This window comes from Urtica dioica, chromosome 1 (assembly GCF_054948205.1).
Source record: "Urtica dioica subsp. dioica isolate 48M chromosome 1, U.dioica_male_clone48M_v1_H2, whole genome shotgun sequence".
Classification (NCBI taxonomy): domain Eukaryota; kingdom Viridiplantae; phylum Streptophyta; class Magnoliopsida; order Rosales; family Urticaceae; genus Urtica; species Urtica dioica.
Genome location: NC_142756.1, coordinates 8777056 through 8798506, shown reverse-complemented (window position 1 = coordinate 8798506; position 21451 = coordinate 8777056). Strand labels below are relative to the sequence as shown.

Sequence of the window (21451 nt, the reverse complement as noted above, 5' to 3'; positions counted from 1 at the left end):
TAAAATACATTCGAAAAATGCCTTCGCAGCTAATCCTGCCCATAACCCGAAGCCAAACCGAGAAATCGTGTCTCAGAGCGATTCCACCACCACCGAGCGACGATCTCGTCTCTGTCAAGATCGACGACGACGATCCGGCCTTGACGCTTCTGATGATCTCCGGCGGCGAAGAAGGAGACGGTGATATGAAGGCCGTCGCTCTAAAGCCGGTCCTGGTTAGGGCTTTGAGCTATACGAATGGGAATGGGATTCACCAGCAGAGGCGACGACGAATTGCGAGCGAGGACTCGCTGTCTTTGATGGGCTCGTCAGAGGAGGAGGATGGGTCCGGACCTTCTGTGCTTTATTTGGCGGCTGAGGGAAGGAAGAGGACGATGAAGAAGCTTTAATACTCGAAGTCGTGATGGGCACGTGGTCAAATTCCGTCTATTTTAACGAAAAAAGTAACAGAAGGACTAAAGATGAATTTGATACTATCACGAAGGAATGAAAAAACAGTTTTTTTGTTCAGGGAGCAACCTGTTAAAGGTGACATAGTTGTATACCTTTTATATTTTTTTTTCCTTTCTTTTTGTTGTTGTAAATTTTTGGTAAAAATCAAGTTTTTTGCTCTCATTATTGTCAATTTGGCGTAAAGCTCTCCATTAATGGACTATTTTTCTCATCTGACCGTTTTAATTTTACAATAGGTATTAATGTAATTACAATAGAGAGAGAGAGAGAGAGAGAGAGAGAGAGAGAGAGAGAGAGAGAGAGAGAGAGAGAGAGAGAAGCGACCGTAAAAACTTTTATGGGTATACCAGATCATTCCGGTTTGTATACCTTATATTTATACACATATATATACACATATATATACATATATATATATATATATATGTTGACAGAGAAAATTAGTACAACAATTGGCTAACGAAAAATACTTAATTCCGAGAACGCAATCCCGAGAAGTCTGAATGACTAGGCAAGATTATCCTTAAATATAGACGAATCTATTAAAAGAGAGCAACTAAATGAGAGTGCTGAATGATAGATGAAGTTTGGACTTGTGTTTTGCGTGTGAAAATACGAATGAATCTCATTCATCGTACTTCTTCTCTATTTATAGGTAATTTTGGGTTGAGGACGTGGGGTGATCAGCCTCACGTTCTTGAGAGTTATTAAGTAACCGTTCCCATTTCCTATGTAGTGGGTGGTTATTCCTAGTATGATCGGTATAACCGTCGATGTGAGCGTTTTTTATTTTTTATTTTACACGTGTTTGTTTTGTTTTGACTAGTCTTCGACCTACCTCTTCTTTTCTTTGAAGTCCTGCTCGGTAGGGATCGTTCTTGTCTTATGAACGAGTCGTTCTTTATCCTTCATGAGCTCTCGGGTGTATTTGACTCGAGTCGGTGTTGGATTCCTTCTGTTCTCGATGCCTCCGAGTAGGGATTCAAGAAATTTATATGATAACAATATATATATATATATAATTCTCTGTCTTTTATGTTACCCTTATTATTACAATTCGGATACTTAATTAATTAGAATAAAAAACTGTTTATTTTGTTTGGTTATGTTAGCTTTATTTCGTGTTAACTAACCTTCTAGAAAGTGTGTAACACTATTATACACATGACCGCTGCATTGGTACGTTGTGTATTTTACTTTTCCACTTTATATTATACACTCACTTTTCATAATAAAAAATAGTCTAATATTTTCTCATCTCGCTCTCTTTTTCTCTCTCCTAAAACTTTATTTTTCTTCTTCTTCATTTATAATATGGTATCATAGCAGTAAAGCTCCTTACCTAAGTTTTAAATGGCTCGAGTTGGAGGAAATTTGAACAACCAAACCGGCTATCGTTTTGGTTTGCTGAACTAACCGGGACCTGTGAATATGATGGGGGAACAGTCATCTCTCTCCTATTTTGGCAGCCCCTTTCTCCTTCCTACTTTATGTCTTGTTAGTCATCCGTTCACCAGTTCGAACTACAACACTTGGAGCAGATCTGTACTCATGACCTTAAATGTGAAGTACAAGCTTGGATTTGTAGATGGGGCCATTCATGTACCTCCGTTATCCGACCCAAACTATGGAGCTTAGTCTCGATGCAACATTATGGTCACTTCGTGGCTACTCAATGCTGTATTGAAGGAGATTGTTGAGAACATCTTTTACCTCAACTCAACTCAGGCAATTTGGGATGATTTGGCAGCTCGCTTTCAGCAACGGAACACCCTTCGTATTTTTCAGCTCAAACAAAAACTCCAAAACCTTTTGCAAGGTACCTTGGATGTTAATGGGTATTAAACCCCAGCTAAAAATCATATATGGGATGAGTTGAAGAACTATCAACCAATCCCAACTTGCAGTTGTGGAAGAATGATGACCTGGATGCAGTACCTAGAACATGAGTACCGGATGCTCACCAAATTCAATTCTTCCCGCCCATAAGAAATAGGTCATCACCCAAATAACATTTTTTTTCCGCCTAGCCCCATTTTTGCTTGCACAAGAGAACCAACACACCAAAATCTCGGTTGGGCTCCACCAAACACCTCAAAAACTCTCAACACAACTTTAAAACATTATAAATACCCCCTTTCACTCCACCATTTTCTCTCGAAGAAATAAAAAAAGGCAAAATCATGCCAAATTTCTGTCTCACTTTTCTCTCTTGATTTTTTCTCACATACACATTTGAGATAAAAAAAAAAAGAGAAAAACCAGTCCACTCATACAATAAAAACACAAAAAAGAAAAATAATCTACTTCTATTCTCTTTAGAATGAGAGAATATGTAATTACCCTCTCAAAAACATTTTCTCTAAAAAAACCTACGGCTAACCAATGCAAATTATATTCCCTCCCTAAAAATGTCCGAGAACTTGAGAAACCAATTATCATGTTCTTCACTTAATAAGAGGAATATCCCACCGCACGCTTCACTTTTTCTCTTTTCTTAGAAAACCACCGCAAAGTCGAGTAAGGAACCCACTACACGATTCAAGGATTCCTAGAAGCTCTTGGATGCATTAGGCCTAATCCTAACCTTCATCGAGCCCTTTGAAATCTTGAAGAATGATTTTGGGCCCATCAGAGACTAGGCATGAGACCATCCAAGCACACCACAAGTGTTAATCCAAAAAAACGATTTAACATTTTGGTGCTAGAAGGAGGGGATCTCAAGAACAATCACAAGCTCTCCACCGGCAAACTCACTTCCTCCGTTGAACACCACAAGATTCACCAACAACAAATGACTAGCCACCTAGCCATCTCCAAGGACGGCGTCCATCTAGAGAGAAGTGTAGCATTCAACACTCGGACCCGAGCCTGCCAAGCCCAAGAGAACGAAGCCCCTCGGAAAGAGGATCTCCCCCACCAGCTTGAGACGATCGAGACGCGCGAATGAAACGGATCGAGACAAGTCTTTTCCGCCTCCCCGGCATCGTCGAGATGATCGAAGGTCGAGACACCGCCATCGAAGACATCTTTGATGCCGGAGTACACCACGTTGGGACTTGAGATTGAAGGCTCGGAGCAAGACACTGATGATGACTCTAAAGGAGAAGAACCAGAGCCTCTTCAAGAGGAAAAAGACGATGCCATGATTCGAGCATTCGAGATATCGGCCACAACCACCTCGAATGGACGCGAGGAGTTCGTAAACTTCACTGACAATGTGAGGCTCACCGAACGATGGTCGAGCCAAGGCCACGAAACCACCCGGCCACCTCACAGAGCTCTCGCTCATTCTCCGAGACTAGAACAGATTGGTCGCGTACGTCTGCCTTCGATCGTCGAGGCCATGGAAAGGACATGGCAGATAACAGTGACACTAGAACGTGCGCGCCACCACGACGCGTCCATGATCCGAGATCCGTGCTCTTCTATGACGAGGATCAAAGGCAACGATTGAATGTCCGATGAGAGATTCCACGAAATTCACCTCATTTCGAACCAACGAACCCCCGAGCGAGAACAAGGCCAATCTTGGCTTGCCTGACTCCACCACAAACGTGCCTCTCGACCAAGCGTCTAGTGAGAGAGGATGCACGACAAAACTTGCCCTGGCGAAAACCTCCATTGACAACACATATGTGATGACCCTATTTCAAGAGTTAAGTGATGAAGTGCGATGCATCAAAGCAGCCAAAACCTTGGTGCCCGATGCTATAAAAGTTAGGCCAGACTATAAATACGCGACTTCGCCTTCTTCGCCGAGCAAAACCCATTTTCGCCCCAAATTTCAAAATTTCTCTATCTCCGACCGTTTTTGCTCCTCTTCCGATGAACTGCTGGATACGAGAAATCTCAACACACTTTCGCAAGTGTACGAGTTGACAAGTAATATACGTGCAAAAGATGATTCGATCCCTCGTGGACTAGAAGTTCGATAATGTGAATTAATGCGTTCCTTTTCTTTTTAAAGTCTTAAAATAAAGCAAGTAAAGAATGGGGATTTTTAAAATGTTTAGTGGTGATTTTTATCAAGAAGCTTACTAAAAACGATTTTAAAACCATTATAAAAATAATGATCATTGGATTCTAGGTATGGTCGGTTATTGCCACCATCGTACAACCCTTATATGACATGAGTTTTATTTTGATTTACTTAATAATTAATTTTTAATAATCACAATAATGATCAATGCTATGAAAAACAATGAGCATTGGGAGTTCATGGTATCTGAAGGTCGGTCCGATATTTAGGAGGCGTATAGGAAAGAATTCAATGTCTGGTTTTCGAAAAAGGGTATATACACATGACAAATTTGATCATCATAATGGTCAACAGATCATCATGATAATATTCATTATTCTAAATTCTTCTTAATTGTAGATATACAATCTTAAAGCTGGGGGATCTGACGTCTCTAAAGAGCTATATGCTTTGTCGGACCATTTCAGAACGTTCACATGTATCCGAGATGTGTGGTCAACAGTGTCAAGTTTATCACTTCTCATCGTGATGATATGCGTACCATTCAAAACAGCGGCTTGTGCATACATGTAGATTACTACACTTTCTACAAAAGGATGGATGATGTCGTCGTGCTGAATTATCGTAATGATTGTTGAGTCATATTATTCCGATGTCGTTGGTATGGTAACAAGCACGGGGCACAGAGACGAGTATGCAAGGATATCATATGTGGAACGCTAAATGCTTATGTGGTGAAAGAATCGTTCGCGGACGAGCCATTTATACTCGTGCCTCAAGAGAAGCAAGTCTTCTACGTGAACGACCCTCGAAATGATGGGGATTGGAATGTCGTCAAAGATTCTAATCATCGATTTGTGTGGGATGCCTGACATCGACGTCTCATCTTTGGCTGTAGTTCCATTGTTAGTACAACAACATTGACTTCGATCTTTTGTCTCATCGTCACGAAAACTGTGAAGCAACTTTTGTGAGTGACGATAGTGATGACGAACCAGCTGATTTTATAGACGACGAAGAAGACTGAAGTTGTATCTCATTTTGTTAGAGATAATGTTGATGATGATATTGAGATAGAAGAGGCTGACTTTATATGTGATTTTTAATTATTTATTTATGGGAAAATAACACATTTATACCCTGTGTTTTAGTGAAATGTCGAGTTTAACCCTCAGTTTTCAAAAATGTCGAGTTCATACCCTCTGTTTAACTAAAATGACAAAATTATACCCTGAAATGAATAACAGCGTCACAAATCTCCCTTTCATTGATATTAACTCTTATATAAGAAAAATCGAATCAAATCTAAATCAGTACCCTAATTTCCAAATTCTCTATTTTGAAATAAAAATAGCCTTAAATTGAAATTAAATAATAAAACTCATACCGCCTAAGAAATGACTTCATTCCGTGTTCGAATTGTAACTCTAAATCTTGGATTCTCTGTTCGAATATGCGATTTTGATGACTATCAACTATCGATGTTTACCCCTTTGCCTCTTTCTGTGTTCTTCACGATTAAGAAACTGTTGTTTATTTTTTAGTTTTTAAATAAATTACATATATGACGCGAATGAATAAAGATAATTGGTGTTTATATTATAAATATTATAGTCAACGTCAATGAAAAGTCAATAAAACAAATATTTGTGACACTGTTGTCTATTTCAGGGTATAATTTCGTTATTTTAGTTAAACAGATGATATAATTTCGTCATTTTAGTTAAACAGAGGGTATGAACTCGACATTTTTGAAAACCGAGGGTTAAACTCGACATTTCACTAAAACACAGGGTATAAATGTGTTATTTTCCCTTTATTTATTTATTCTTAACTAAGTTATTAATAGTGACGAGGAACACTTTTTACTTTTTTTTAAATGTAGTATGTCAACAAGCTTAGGGGGTGGAGACAGTAATCCTCCGGAGACACCTCCATCTGCAGTACAGGGTGTTACGACCGGTGCCGGTTCTCAAAGGGCAAGAATGAGAAAGAAGGTGGTTATGGTCTTTGATCCGGTTCTACTGTAGTTATATCCGTCCAAGAAGAGGGCGAAGGGTGAGAAGGTCAAGAAGGCCGAGAGGTGCCAACAACTTGAGGGGCCTAGTACGAACGCACATTCCTCTTCACATTCTATCGTGGAATGAAGTTACGCCACAACAACAAGCGGTGATTCTGTCTGAATTCACATAGAGCGATTTTGTGTAAATAGACATAGAGATTGAGGAGTTTCGACCGGCTAATTGCCATCGCACTATCATCAATAAGGCTATTATTTGTGACTCGAAGAAGTGTTTCCGTAACGGAGAGGCAAAATACAGCATGCGATTGGCGGCATTAGAAAATACAGAAGCGTTTCAAAAAATAATAATATAAAAAAAAAATAAAAACAACAGCATTAGAAGCGACGATCCGCTTATAATGTCACTTTTAAAGATTGCCTGACGGGAACACTTTAGAAGCAACTCGCTTCTAAACCGTTTTCGCCATTTCGCGGGAACCATTTAGCGCCCCAAATCCTTAGACCTAAAAGCGACACTGGAGGCAACAAGTCGCTTCTAGTTTTGTCGCTTCTAATATTAGAAGCGAGTCTTTAGAAGCAACATATGTCGCTTTTAAAGGCCAAATAGAAGCAACATTTGTTGCTTCTAATTTTTTGTAGTAGTGATAAGATTAACAGGGTACTGAATGATTTTATCATTTGGGCAGGCGTGATTATGGACATGATATGGAAAAGAAGGAATGCCCTGTTTTTTGCGACTACACAAGATTGCAAGGTGATTTGGATGAAGAATATCTGAGTTGCAATCGCGGAGTTCCGAGGGATTCGAAGGGCAGAGTGGAGTGATCTGGCGGGCGTTACAAGAGTACCGAGGCTCAGATGGTTCAAACCAAATCCGGATAATACTAAATTCAATGTCGACACGGCCTTTGCTCCGACGAAAGGGGCGGCTGTAGGGGTCATTGCACGGACTGGCAGAGGCGAGGTTAAATGGATTTGGAGATGCCAGATTAGAGCTTCATCGGAGCTAGAGGCTGAGATGCAAGCCATTTTGTTTGCCGTGATACTTGCTGAGTTCTTACATGTGAGAAGAGGTTTTTGGAGAAGGATAACATGGACTGCCCGGCTTGGCCTCTTGTCCCTCTCTTTGATCAGATTGTTGAGCTTTCGACGAAGTTTGAGCATATGGATTTTGGTTGGCTGAGTAGGGAAGTTAGCATTGTGGTACAAGGGATCTGTCAATGGGCTTTACAATCTAGTGATTATGGATTTTGTAATATCTGAGGTTCCACTCCCTGTGCGGGACAAAATTTTGGCAGAAGCCGCCTGTGAATGAAGTTTGAGGGTGCTCTCGCTTCTCCACCGCTTTCCCTTACGGGACGGGGTGGTTTTAGGGAGACCCTCTTGCTCAAAAAAAAAAAAAAAAAAAAAAACCTTTGTATACAATACAACTATATAAAGTTCACATAATCATTTGATTATCAATGCGCCAAAAAGTCAAAGAAAATCAGCGAATAGATCTCAGCGAATCTTGACATTAAACTTCAACGACGTTCTGGATTCAATCATTTGGGCTCGCAGATGAACATCTCTGTCTCAATAATTCAGGTCAATTAATAGAGTTTAATTTTTGTTTTTGTTTTTTTATTTTACTTTCCAGGCCAAGCCTACATGATCCAGTTACAGAAGTCCAGATGTCCAAGAGTCTAATCTAGAAGGTTTAAAAAAAACTGCACAAAGTAAAAGTCAATTAAGTTAAGGGGGGTTTCTCTTTCACTTCCCCGCAGTCGCTTTACCGTGATCCTGTGCAGCGTTGAAACTTGAGCAATTTCCGACCCTTGAATTGGACTTGTGAATCTTAACCAATGGGACGAGAGACTGGACAACATCGGCCATCAACGGCCTGTAATCAGCCTCGGGCTGAACGCACATGACTGCGATGGCCGCCACCTGGATGACCTCCTTCATCGAGTACTGCTCGTCCAGCGCCGGGTCCATTATCTGCACCACCTGGTCCTTATCCATCAGCCGCGGCAAAGCCTACACAAACAAACACGTCGTTCGAAATGACACTTCATCCCCTGAAAAATACACTGGAAAAAGAATGAAACTTCCATATAAAGGTGGGCATAATAACGGTAACCGATTTGATCTTTTCACCGTTTCGAATGGTTAACAGATAACCGTTCATGTTTTTTTAACTGGTTACACATTGGATATTTATTTTCTTTATTTTTATTCGGTTAACCGAGATGAAAATGGTGATTTTAACCAAAAACACCGATTAAATGAACCAGTTGGTTAAATTTAACCGGACAAAATGCGCCTTTACTTCCATAGCATTTTTTTGTCTTGTTTGGATTGGCGATTCCGGGAAGAAAAAATTGAGTAAAACACATGGAAAATCCGAAAATGCGTAATCCAAAGGAATTCACATGTAGAAGATCCCTATCTCGCATATAGTGTACTTTATTTATTTATTTTTTGCTCAAATTTTCGCACAAACTATTTTGTTAGGATATTAGATACAAGGGAACTAAGATATTAATATAAAGTTTAGGGGTTATTATCGAATCATTTTTGTATTGAATTCTCACAAAAGAAGGGTGGACAGCCCCGAGTCTCTAGAATTGCATATTATCCAAAGTTCATATCAAGTGGTATTATCGATACTTTTAAGTTTCATTTTCGCAAGTGAATCTCGGGTTCCAAATCAAATTTCGCGGGGAAGAGTAGCGCATAGAGAACATATAAGAAGTTTGAAAAATGTACCCAAGAAACAAGAACGCCTTCTCCGGGAGGTCGCTTCATGTCTACCGGAACTCTTCCCGTCAGCAACTCTAGAAGGACGACTCCGTAGCTGTACACATCGGACTTGGTCGTAAGATGTCCCGTCAGCGCATATCTGAACAGCAATGAGAGAGAGAGAAGAAGAAGAAGAAGAAATGAAAAATAAGCTCATTGAATGAATATCCTATGACTTAGTCAAAGGTGAGGTCTAGAGGGGCTTACTCGGGAGCAACATAGCCCTGTGTGCCCAATACTCGAGTGGAGACGTGACCTCCCACTTTATCGGAGCCGAGCTTGGCGAGCCCGAAATCAGAGACTTTGGCATGGAAATTCCTGTCCAGAAGAATATTGCTGCTCTTGAAGTCTCTGTGGATCACTGGAGGGTTGACGTGTTCGTGGAGATATTCCAGCCCTTTCGCGGCTTCGAGGGCTATTCTCAGCCGCGTTGACCAGTCCAGCTTTCTGGAGAGAGCGTTACAGCCTGTATATCAAACTTGGTGACTGACTGAAGATCGACATAAAGTTTTTTTTTTTCCAACAAAGCTCACCCACCCGTGAACGGTAATTGAAAGGTAGTGACAAATTGTGGCCAATATTACGGAAAATAGATCTCTTGTAACGAACTATAAAAGCCTACGTGACATGATCTACAGATGGACTTTACTCTAGGAATCATTATTTTCATGTAATAGAATTCTGCACTAAATAAATAAATAACTTAATTTAAAGAGGTTTCTTCCGGTATGACCACGGACTTCGTTGCATTTGCATTTGCATTGCTTGTCTACGCCTGAGGATTCTAAACTAGTTGGGATTTCATCAGGAAGTAAGATAGAATTGGTAATGCATTTCACTATATTAGTTATAATGCTTTTGGGCAGAAAATAGTAGATGGACTATTATACGTGTGGCATTTTCGTCTTTAAACATTTTAAGAGCAGAATGGTCATCAAGCTATTGATTTGTGTAGCATTTTAGTCTTTTTCATAAAATAATTTTAACTTTCAGAAATGAAAACCAACATAAAAAACACTTAAAATGAGTTTCCGAGATAATATATTTCAAAAAGGACTAAAATGCTACAAAATGAATAGCTCAGAGACTACTTTGCTTAAAATAAACTTAGTTTATGAACCAAAACCACACATACAATAGTTCATAGAATATTCGCGCTAAAAAACCTAAATCAAATTACAAAACCAGTAGACAGTTAAAAGGCCTATTAAATCAAGTTCAAAGCTGGAGAACAAACCGAAACTCAATTCCTCTTTTTTCCTTCTCCGAGTATCAGCATAACTAAAAGGAAACCAGCATTAAAAAAAAAAAGAACAATGCTTACCAGTGAGAGGGTACAGATGTTCCTGTAGACCACCATTTGGCATGAACTCATACACCAAAACCTTGTGGTTACTATCGGAACAATACCCGAGCAAAGCCAGCAAATACGGAGACTGCAACCTACTTAGCAATTCCACCTACAAAAAAAAAAAAAAAAAAAAAAAAATCACACCTTTTTTTTTCGTTCCCAGCACTATAAACAAGAGGCTAAAAAAAATAATAATAAAAAAACGGGTCGAACCTCCATTTGGAATTCTTCCTCTCCTTGCTTCCCGGCTTGGTCCATCAACTTGATCGCAACTTTGCGTCCGTCGCTCAGAACTCCTCTGTAGACCGACCCAAAGCCACCGTGGCCGATCACGTTCGATTTGCTGAATCCGCCGGTCGCAGAGTGTAGCTGCTTGAACGCGAATATCTGCAGGCCTTTCTCCGACCCCACAGTGGCTTTATCATCGCCCACTTCAGATTTGCTTTCGATATCGCCTCCTTCTAAGTATGAACAAATGAATCCACCATTACTACGATGCACGTTGTTCATATCGGTGCAAGACAAAAATGAGATGATTTTAGAGCATCTCCAATGCAATGTAGTGTTGTCGCGGAAAAAGTGAGTAATTTGGCAATTATATTATATTATAGGGTCAAGCGGCTAAATGGCCAAATAGAACTTAAGGATTTGCAAAATAGCCAAAGTTTATCAAGTATAAGCAAAATAGCCAAGCTGCGATTATTAATCCAGACATGATTAAATTTAATCCAGACAAGATATCGGGATTAAATTTAATCCAGGCAGGATTAATTTAGTCCAAGGATTTTATTCAGCCTTAAAATTTAATCATCGACCTTCTCCGATCTTCTTCTTCTCAGACCTCCTTCCAATCACCGCAATCGCAGAGATCTTACCTCCCGTCGGACTCTCCGTCATGGCGGCGAAGGCGAGGAGATCGACGGAGATTCGCGACTCTCCGTCACGCTACGGCGACGAGACGGGCTTCCTCGCCGGCGAGATAGTCGCCGCCGCCCGCCACATGGCCGACCACCGCCCGCGACCGGGCCCCGCGGTGCTGCGCATGGAAGTCGAGATGGTCCTCCCGGTCGACAGAATCCCCGGCGGCGAGGCGATCGAGGGTCTGCAGAGAGTGGTGGCTATTTTGGCTAACTTAATGAAACTATGGCTATTTTGCAAAAGCCATAGTTTGAATTGGCTAGTTCATGCCATTTTTCCTTATATTATATTACATGGTGGATGGAGAATTTTTTTTTTTTTTAATCTGTGCAGAACATAACATTATTAAGTTTTTGGAGTTAATTATATCATGTGCATTGAAGATGGATTTTGAAGGTTAAAAAATAAAAATAAACAGCCTCCTTTGATTTCTCGCTGAGCTAGTCTTTCAACTAAAAGAAAACTCCAATAGCATATATAACTTTTGCAAAATAGTACAAAAGGAATGAGAGGAAAAAAAAAAAAGGTAACAGTTCCTTTGATATAAATATGGATATGCTCGACTATAAAAGGTACACAAATTAAGGTGGGTCTAGCTACGCAAAGCAAACACTGATTGAAAAGAAAAAATAAAAAGAAAAAGAGGAATGATATTAGGCTGACAAAAAGAAACGAAAGTAATTAGCTCTACCCATGTTCCTTCGGCATTACCCCAAAACTTGCTCAAAATAAGAAAATGGGAATCTTTTTAGGGTAAATTTCAGAAACACAGAACACGGAGTAAAAATGAAATTCATTCACATTTAAGCTATAAATTGAAAAGAGAAAATATCAAAAAAAGAAGGCGAAACAGTTCATACTTTGAGCGAAAGTAGCTTTGGAAGAAGCAAAGAGAGGGTTAAGGATAAAGCGAGGCTCACTTGCTCGGTTCTTGGCGAGCTTTGAGACCTTGTTGCGAATATAGCAATAATAACTGAACGCCACGAGCAGCGAAGCCATGGCCACCGAAGCCACCACAACTATCGTCACCAAACCCACTCTCTCTTTCCTTCTGTACTCTTCCTCTGACTCCATTCTTTTGTTCTTTTCTACTAACCCAAACCCAAACCCTAACCCTAGAAACAATCTCAGTGTTCTGTGGGAGTTGAGAGACTCGAGAGCGAGAGCGAGAGAGAGAGAGAGAATTGAATGTCGAAGCTTTGAAATCTGTGGACTTGCATTGTCTTGTTTTGTTTGTGGCGCGTAGAACAGTCTTTTTGGACTAGCGTTTTCCATTTTGGGCTCCAACTTTTAACAAACTTCGTTTTTGCCTCTCTTTTAGGATTAAACTTTACATGCAAACATTACTTACTAATCCGGTTCCGGTAGTGGTAAATTCATATCGTAATTGTGATTTTTCGGAAGAAAAAAAAAATTGTTAAAATTGACTACGGAAAATATATTAATCGTGTTTAAAAACCAAAATTCATACAAGAAAATCTCTTTGAATTGTACTGCCTTTAGAAGAAAAAACTATAATGTAAGAAACTAAGAATCATATAATTTATGAGCATAATAAACATTGAACTTGCTTTAATTGCACTGTGTAGAGCTAGGTAAATAGCAGTACGGTTATTCTTCTGTCATTTGATTGAATGATTAAGGAAGAAAATAAAACAAGGATTAGAGAGCTGATAGATCGATAAGCCAATCAAATCAAGTTTGTCCGTGATCGACTCACTAATAAAGAAAGAGGGATGCAAGTGAAACGAATCAAAACTATGGGATCCACATGAAATAGTTTAAACGTGCGTGGACAAAAAACAAGGCAAAGGAAATGTAGGGTTTTGAAATGCAAATAATAGCCAATAAGTGGCACACATGAGTCATGACAGTGTTGATTGGACTCAACCAGAGCAGAAGATACAAGCTTTTTATTATTTATTTTTACCTGTATGTATTAATTCTAAAAAAAAATCTGAAACTCACCTGCTACGTACGTACTATTGAAAGGAACAGTAGTTTATTACTTTATTTAGTATATTTTATTAGATTTGTTACAAACAACACCCATTGATGATAAGTCAAGCTATTCCTGTATGTCTCTAATAATAAGGGATGGGTCCTCCAATAATACCAAATAAGCGTTAGATGTCAAATACAAAATTTAATTTAATAAATGTATTAAAAAAAAAAAACCAGAACCGTACAAATTACATTTCCTGAATATTTCGGCCTTCTTATTCTTCTTGAATAGTTCCACTAAGCAGTTGCCAAGAAATGTTTGATGAAATAATTGAACACAAACTTGTAATAATTGAACAAAAGCACAAGCAAAACTCAACAATCTCAAACTGTAATCCTAGGCCTATCTAAACTAACAATCGTCCAACTGTTATTGCTTTGGAAGTAAAGAGCTCCAAAAGTTCACCGGCATGTAGAGATACAAAGAAAACACCCTTTGCAGGTTCTGTAATTCTTAGAGCCTCGGCAAAAAAAGTGGTCATTATTTTAGTTTGTTGTAAGTCTCTGCGGCTTTGGTAACTGATTGTATTGAAACGGGGAAACCGGGACCCATCTGCATTCCACCGCCGCAAAACGAGCATTGGTTATTAATATGGTAGCCAAAAGAATGTCTTTGTAAAAGAATTAGAGTTACGAGCTTTACCGTGCTACATATGTGGAAAGTGTGGATATACCCTGCGTATTTCGATGCTGCAAAAGAAAACCCGGCTTGGTCATTTTTCGTATGGAAAAGTAAAAAACCCAACGGCAATAAATCAATGCAATGAAGAGAATTTGTGAGTCTGACTGAGACAGACGTCACATGTTCGAACCATTAGAGCTGAAGAAAAAGAAAAGAGAAAAACCATGTTCATGTAAATATCAAACAAAGAAAGGCTATACCTTGGGATGCTAATTTGCGACTACGCAAATCTTTGAAGTGATATCTAAGCCAGGTTAATAAATTAGATATGAAAAGTTTGTTTGCTTTTAAAAACTGCTGAGCAGATTTAAGACGGTCATTATCGCACCAAGAAAGCTCTGCTGTTTTGATTTTGCTAAACAAATTTCCAATTGCTATCCAACAATTCCGTGTTGAACATTGTCGTCCTTTTTTTCTGGATTAATTATGATAATCTATTTAGTAAAACTTCAATCCATTGCATAAAAATCACAAACTGTTGCTTAGAGAGAGAGTCTAGACTGAGACAATCTAGCAGGCAAAATAAATGGAACTTCAAGAATAGGTCTCACTCAAACTTCAATTGGATCCAAATTATATACGACTAAGTTGATACATAAATTACAAAAATTAAGTGAGAAACATACAGCAATAGGAATTACTTACTCTTTTTAAGTCCTGCCGGTTTTGCTTGCAAAAGAGCGGTCATAAATGCACCAATATTCTCACGAATGCTTTCCTCTGAATGGCTCACCTACACTCCAACAATGCTTAATATAAATTAAAAATTAAAAAAAAAAATGCAAACAAAGATGTAAGTCTTTTCAGTACCTTTCCAACGCCGACATGGACAATTGCGGTTTTGTCCATTTTAAATTCAGTGTGACCTTGTCTTACTTTGGCCACTGCCTCGGAGACATCGTTTGTCACAGTGCCTAGCTATACAATGCGTTAGTCCAACAAACAAATATGAATCAAAAGAGATCTGCGAAAGAGCGAAGAATCACCTTCCGGTCGGGCCAAAGACCGCGCTCCCTAAGAATCCTCGATATCTGCAACCACAAAACTCTTTAGCTAATCTAATAAATTGAATTGACGAAAACCAACGAAGCCCACGAACCTTTCCCATCCGGAGAACCATTTCACTCGTCGCAAAACACTTGTCGACATTGAGCTTTTTACTGGCTGCGGCGAGTAAGAACAAACAGGACTTGTCATACGAAATAAATTTTTTAAAAATCAAAATCCCCAAGAAAAAAAAAAGATGGGCTGAGTTGTTTACTGGCGATTTCTTCGATGAGCTCAGCTCCACCGACAAGGTCCGCCCCCGCGGCCCTGGCTTCCTCTGCGTGCTTGCCTTCAGCGAAAAAAGCAACCTTCACAACCTGCAATTAATAATAATAAACATATATTAAAAAAAAAAAAGAATCAATCTTGTCAACTATCACGAACAATCATCGATTAGAAATACCTTTCCACTGCCATGAGGAAGAGTCATTCCTCCGCGAACCCCTTTTCCCTGCGCACAAAACCCAACATCGAAAAAGAGAACGATGACTAACAGGGTTTATAACGCCACAAGTTACTCTTCTCATTACTTAACAAAACACTAGAGCCCAATATAGTTCAAACGGGTTACCGAAAAAGAGAAACACAGCAGAAATGAAATCTCACCGCTCGCTTGGCGTCAATGCCGAGCCGGACGTGGGCCTCCACAGTCTCGTCGAACTTGCTCTTCGCCTTAGCCTGCAGAGCTAGAAAGAGAATCGGAAAAAAAAAACGAGATCAGAAAATACAAAGAACTGATTTTCAGAGAGAGAGAGAGAGAGAGGAGGTCAGTGAAGACCTTGACTTGTTTAATGGCTTCGGCGAGGTCAAGCAGAGGCTTAGTGTCCTTCTTCTTGGGCCTGAGGAGGAGCGGGAACGGCGACGCGGCGGCGAGGTTGTCCTCCTCCTCTTGCTCCGGGCTCTTCCACGAGATCCTCCTCATCCGCCGCATCACCTCAGCCCGCCGAGGAATCGCCGGAGCCTCGCCGGCGGTGAAGTCGGGGAGAGGAGCGACGCGGGAGGCGCCGGCGCCGGAGGAGGAGGCGGCGTCCTTGACGAAACGGGCTTCCTGGCGGGTGAGCGGAGCTTCTTCGGGTTCGGGTTCGGGTTTGGCGGCGTAGGAAACGGGTTTGATTGGGAGAGGCTCTGGGATTGGGACTCGTTGTGGCGGTTCGGATTCCGACGAGAATAGGCGGATGAGAGGCGGCGGGGGTTTGGAGGTCGGGAAGTGGCGGCGAATCGCGACCCTCAGGGCTGCCATTTTCGGACGACGAAGTGGGAATGGGAGCTTGGTTGGGGTTTTTGGGGCTTTTTTTTCTGTGGTTTTAAGGGGCCAATATTACCGTGGTCAAAAATAAAATGAATGTACTTGTAACTTGTAAGTTGTAATCCAGGAGGAGAGGAGTAAATACCATAGGGAAATCTGCACATATTTAACTTTTAAAAGGAATTTATGATAATGGTTTTTTTTTTTTTTTTTGTCAAAATGCATATATATATATATATATATATATATATATATATATATATATATATTTTCGCGCTTATTAAAAAAAAAATGCATTTAGACAAAAAATAAAATAAAATAAAATCATTACCTCGAATTGATCACATCGTTGTTGACCGTAGTTAATTACGACCAACAACATTGCGGTTCATTGTGGTCAACTACGGTTAATTAAAAATTTCTAACTTTTTGAAATTGAATTATACTCACTAGTACTACTACACATAAATTAATGGGTTTATTGTGTCTATGAAAAAAAGCAAAATTTATCTATTCGAGTGTCAACCTAATTCATAACTCATGGTGAGGTTAAAAAATATAGATACATAAACTAAAATAAACTCAATCTTATTCATAAAAGAAAGAAGAGTGCCCTTGAGCAAAAAAGAAAAAAATGAAAAAAATAAGAGTGCCCAGAAGGTTGGAAATACCTTAGTATACAAAGTGGATATATATAGTGTCGCTTCATAGTAAGTCGAGATGTAGAGCAATAATATATGCTCTTTGAGTGAGAATCTGCATGGTAGCTTTTTATGCAAAAATCGTCACAAAACTTGTCAAATCTCGGAAGTTAGCCTCAGTGTTGATGCAATTCAAATCGCATAGGAGCGAAACAGTACCCTTAAGCTTGTCAAAGTTTATTTGTGGTAGTTCTCAATCGTATATTAGAGAGTAATTGTCTGAGTTTTTCTTTAATTTTTAATATAATAAAGTTGTATATTATGTTTTTAATTCGGTTTTGTTGTTACGTTATAAGTTAGCTTTATTTTTTAGGGCAAATTGTGAGGAAAGATGTCGGTCTTCATGTTTTTGCTTCTGTCTAAACATTTTTTCTCTTGTGCGCAAACTGTTATTTTGGCAAGTTTCCGGTTTTACCAGATTGCCTCGTTGGTGACTTTATTGAGCGATATTCTTGCGAGTATGTGTAAGGAAACCCTAGTTACACTTCCAAATTTGTATGACTGCTATAAAAGCCGAGTGCTCAACCCTTAGCAGCCTTGACGCTTTATCAAAATACTTTGGGTTCCTAGACGTGCACGATTGGCGGACTGGGAGACTTTGTGTATTGATAAGAGCGGTGTCATTCATCAAATACTATTCGAGAAGATTGAGTGTTTGAGTGATTTGGGTTATGTGTTTACGTGATTGAAGACTCACGTGCGATTGAAAACTGAAGTCGACCGAGCATAGGGGTGTGCTCGAAGAGTGGAATTGAGAGAGATCTCAAATTCAGGGGAGGCCTTGGTCTAGGTATTCACTCGTGGTAATAGTTTCTAGGCTTTTGATTTGGTGTTGTAACCATATAAGACATTGCTTGTACTATTGACTACTATATAGTGAAATTCTTTCCACTGGCAGAATGTCCCCAGACGTAGGTGATATTGTACCGAACTAGGTAACCATATTGTTTGTCTTTTCTTTATCGCACTATTTATTTATTATTCATTATCTGTGTTCAAGCAAATTGTCAGACACATTGTCAATACATTGTGTGTGACATCTTGTCTTTGTGACTAATCAGAATTTCGGGTTTATTGAAAGAAAGAAAAGATTCTCATATGTTTTTTTATAATAAAAAAACAAAAATGTAGCGATATAAGCCACATAAACATAAGCGTTTGCGTTTTAGCCAACGTTTTGTAAATTTTTCGTAAATAGCCAAAAACTTTTGTAAATGTTTCATGAATAGCCATATTTACTAGAAATTTACTTTGTATTTTTGGTTATTTTGATAGCGTAAATAGATTTACGCGGCTATTTACAAAAATTAACGAAACGTTGGTTATTTCAAAATTTCTAACGTTTCATATGGCTAGATAGTCACTGGACCCTAAAAAAAATATTTTTTAATCATGAAATATAAATAAAATTATTAAGAAAAAATGATGATTCTTCTGTTCAAATCCTCGAGCGTCTCCACGAGAGAAGATCGTACTCTTGCTTCACTTATTTGACCCCTCCACGAAACATGGAAAAGGTCAACCCTTCGGAGCTAGCTCTTCGGGTCAATTTATTCATTAGGCGGGAGTACCGAGTACCGACCACTTGAGGGCCAAATGCTCTCTAAATCTTTCAAAGTGGTGTCGGCATGATGCTTGTTATTCAGATTTGAGCGTCAAATTCAATGTAAAACCAAAAACTAATTGATCAGTATACGAAGAACAGATACGCACATATTTAATTATAGTGGTTCACTCTCGATCGATTTGAGAGCTACGTCCACTTGTCGCTGCAAATTTCACCAATATCCAAATTCAAGAGATGTGTTTACAATACCCAAAATGCAAGGCGATCTTTGCATTATTGTGTAAAGTCTTTATAGTAATTGCCAATCAATACCTCAACATTTCTTATTTCACGCAATCAGAGTAAGGTTATAAACCACTCTATATTTAATATGTGATTTACACGATTCTATAAGAGATATCATTTACATTCTCTTGATCAATACATTTTCTCTCGTTTATATCTTTCACAAGGCCATGTCAATTCATGCTTTGAAAAATTCCAAATTTCTTTAAAAAAAAAATTAGGTCTTAATTGTCTGTCAGTGTCTGGTCTATCTTAAGCTGTGAGGCTTTGTTTGGTTTTGTGGTCCATATTATAACACTCTATGTAAGCATTTGTAAAGAAAATGCTAAAAACAATTATTTATCTGTCAACAATATGTGATCTATATAGCACATTTGAATTCTTATTTACCATATAATGTGATCTATTTTGTTCCATGCATGGCACTGCAATGTGAAATTTATATTTGAATAATATCAAGTTACATAATTGAGCGGTGTACAAAAGCAACGGTTTAAGCAATAGTTTTTCCTTTTCTTTTTTTTTTTTTTTTTTTTTTTTTACTTTCCCTTCTTAAACTGCCATCCGCAAGAACACACAGTCTGAATGAGAGTGAGAAGAAAGAGAGACGTAGCGACTCCGACGGCGAAAATTAACAGCGGAGAGCTGAAATAATCGCGTTTCAGAGTCGCCATCCACGTGTTCCACGGGTTTCTGTGGTGACCGTTCAATCCGTCGCAGAGGTCCTTGAAGTTGAATTCCTTGCGCCGCAAGATAGTCGCTCGGACTAGTTTGTTCATCGAGGTCACAATCTCTTGGTTGTCGGAAAGTCTGCTCTCTATAACTCCGCTCTGGACGAGCGACTCTACGTCTCGTGTGCTGACAATGAGCCGCGCGATAACGAACACGTAATCATTGACGTAATAATCGCTCAAATGGCATTGCTCGAAGGCGAGCAAGTTGAGAAGAAAACTCTCCGTCGATTTCCATATCCTAAGACGAGGAATCTCGAGAGTCCCTTGGCTAAATTTCATGTTGAGCAATTCTCTGTCCGACCCCTTAAACTGGACACCCGACTGAAGCAGCTTTGTCACGCTCGGTAGAGTTAGCGCCTGAATCTCGCGCCGGTGTGGTTGGACCACCGGGGCATGGCATCGCCGGAAGAAATCGACGAAATGGTCAATCTCGACGTCGCGTGTCTTTTCCAAGACTTTCCATTCTTGTCCCAAGTAGGCCTTGGCGCGAAAAAACTTGTAGAGAATCTTGACGAGGGCGATTCTGTCGTTACACAAAGGGATCACTATTTTCGCCATCGGAAAGATCTCCTCGAGCAAGAAGAATGGAATCTGATTCTCGAGCAACATCATGTCGTGCTTTATGCCCTCGAGCTTCAATGGCTTGTGGAATATCCTGTCGTTTTTGTCTACTTCGCTTCGTTGGAAGTTCCTCCACAAGAGCTCGACGACAAAGGCTGCATCAACGACAAAGATTCCCACAAACGCGTCGCTCTTGAGATGTGGAAACGTCTCCGAATAGTATCCACGAACCTTCTCTTCGTTTGTTCTTACAATATCAACGAGTCTCTTGACGTTTATTTCTGCTCTGTCAAGAAAGCTCTTCAGGTATAGCATCTTATCTTCTTCCATCACACAAAGACCTTCCTCGCCGTGGTGGAATGGTCCAATGGAGATGAATCGAGGATTATAGGCCTTATCGTTCACGTGTTGTAGCCTCTCTGGAACCCGGTAAATGCTATACTTAACGGGCCATGGAGACAGGTTTTGTAGCTTCATACTCAAAGTTGTCTCCAAATCGCTTGGCCCACAACTTGAATTTTGAATGCTGTCCATTTTGATGGATCTGCCAACAATTTTCAAGCGCAAACAGATTCTTTTAAAGAGTTTAAAGACCTCGAATTTAGGGAATAGTTAACTAGAGTATATAAACCTGAGTGACAAAGCTTTTTCCAATACTAGATGAAGAATAAAACTAAACAGCTCATGCAGGGCGGCTTAACATATGTTGAGGCCTAAAGTAAAATTTTAAAAATAGCCTTTGTTCAATATTTTTTAAGAGGAAATGGCGGCAAAAAAGCCCAATGTTTTCGGGTTGTTACACTTAAATACTCAATCTTTAAAATTGGTGGGCAAAGTACCCAAACTCACCACGTTATTACACCGTTGGTACATCACAGTAATACACTGCAACATAGTTTTTCACGGAGTTAAGAAGATATTAAGTCACTGCATATTCGTATTCAGAACAAAGAAAGCCCCAAATTTGAAGAGAAACCAAAATCCAAGGCATGCTCGGTCGAAATCTCATCCGTGACCTCCAACAATTCCAGACGTACATATCGAGAAAGACCAGTCTATGACTATTGTAAAAAAGTGGGACACCTCAAGGTAATAACGATAGTTCTACGGATA

General features: G+C 39.5%; 3 protein-coding genes across 6 annotated transcripts; all 3 read right to left on the bottom strand.

Annotated features, from left to right (window-relative positions):
* Positions 1 to 7944: 7944 nt before the first annotated feature.
* LOC149407020 (Protein kinase superfamily protein) lies at positions 7945 to 12706 on the bottom strand. 4 transcript variants are annotated; one of them, XM_089610479.1, is made up of 6 exons: positions 12372 to 12706; positions 10807 to 11054; positions 10567 to 10702; positions 9450 to 9708; positions 9210 to 9342; positions 7945 to 8477 (listed from the first exon to the last, which is right to left on the bottom strand). In XM_089610479.1, the coding sequence occupies exons 1-6, from the start codon at positions 12583 to 12585 to the stop codon at positions 8211 to 8213; spliced, it is 1257 nt and encodes a 418-aa protein (XP_089466605.1). In that variant the 5' UTR covers positions 12586 to 12706; the 3' UTR covers positions 7945 to 8210. The 4 variants fall into 4 exon arrangements, with proteins under 4 accessions (XP_089466605.1, XP_089466608.1, XP_089466613.1 ...); XM_089610482.1 differs by having other exon boundaries at positions 10807 to 11051; XM_089610487.1 differs by having other exon boundaries at positions 12432 to 12706.
* Positions 12707 to 13576: 870 nt separating this feature from the next.
* Positions 13577 to 16569, bottom strand: LOC149407019 (Ribosomal protein L1p/L10e family). Its single transcript, XM_089610475.1, has 10 exons — positions 16023 to 16569; positions 15851 to 15922; positions 15648 to 15695; positions 15459 to 15561; positions 15297 to 15361; positions 15184 to 15228; positions 15008 to 15115; positions 14843 to 14930; positions 14159 to 14205; positions 13577 to 14068 (listed from the first exon to the last, which is right to left on the bottom strand). Exons 1-10 carry the CDS (start codon positions 16482 to 16484, stop codon positions 13997 to 13999), a joined length of 1110 nt encoding a protein of 369 aa, XP_089466601.1. The 5' UTR covers positions 16485 to 16569; the 3' UTR covers positions 13577 to 13996.
* Positions 16570 to 19572: 3003 nt separating this feature from the next.
* On the bottom strand, positions 19573 to 20865 carry LOC149407018 (UPF0481 protein At3g47200-like). The gene has a single exon (XM_089626978.1). The coding sequence runs from the start codon at positions 20813 to 20815 to the stop codon at positions 19583 to 19585; it is 1233 nt and encodes a 410-aa protein (XP_089483104.1). The 5' UTR covers positions 20816 to 20865; the 3' UTR covers positions 19573 to 19582.
* Positions 20866 to 21451: the final 586 nt, after the last annotated feature.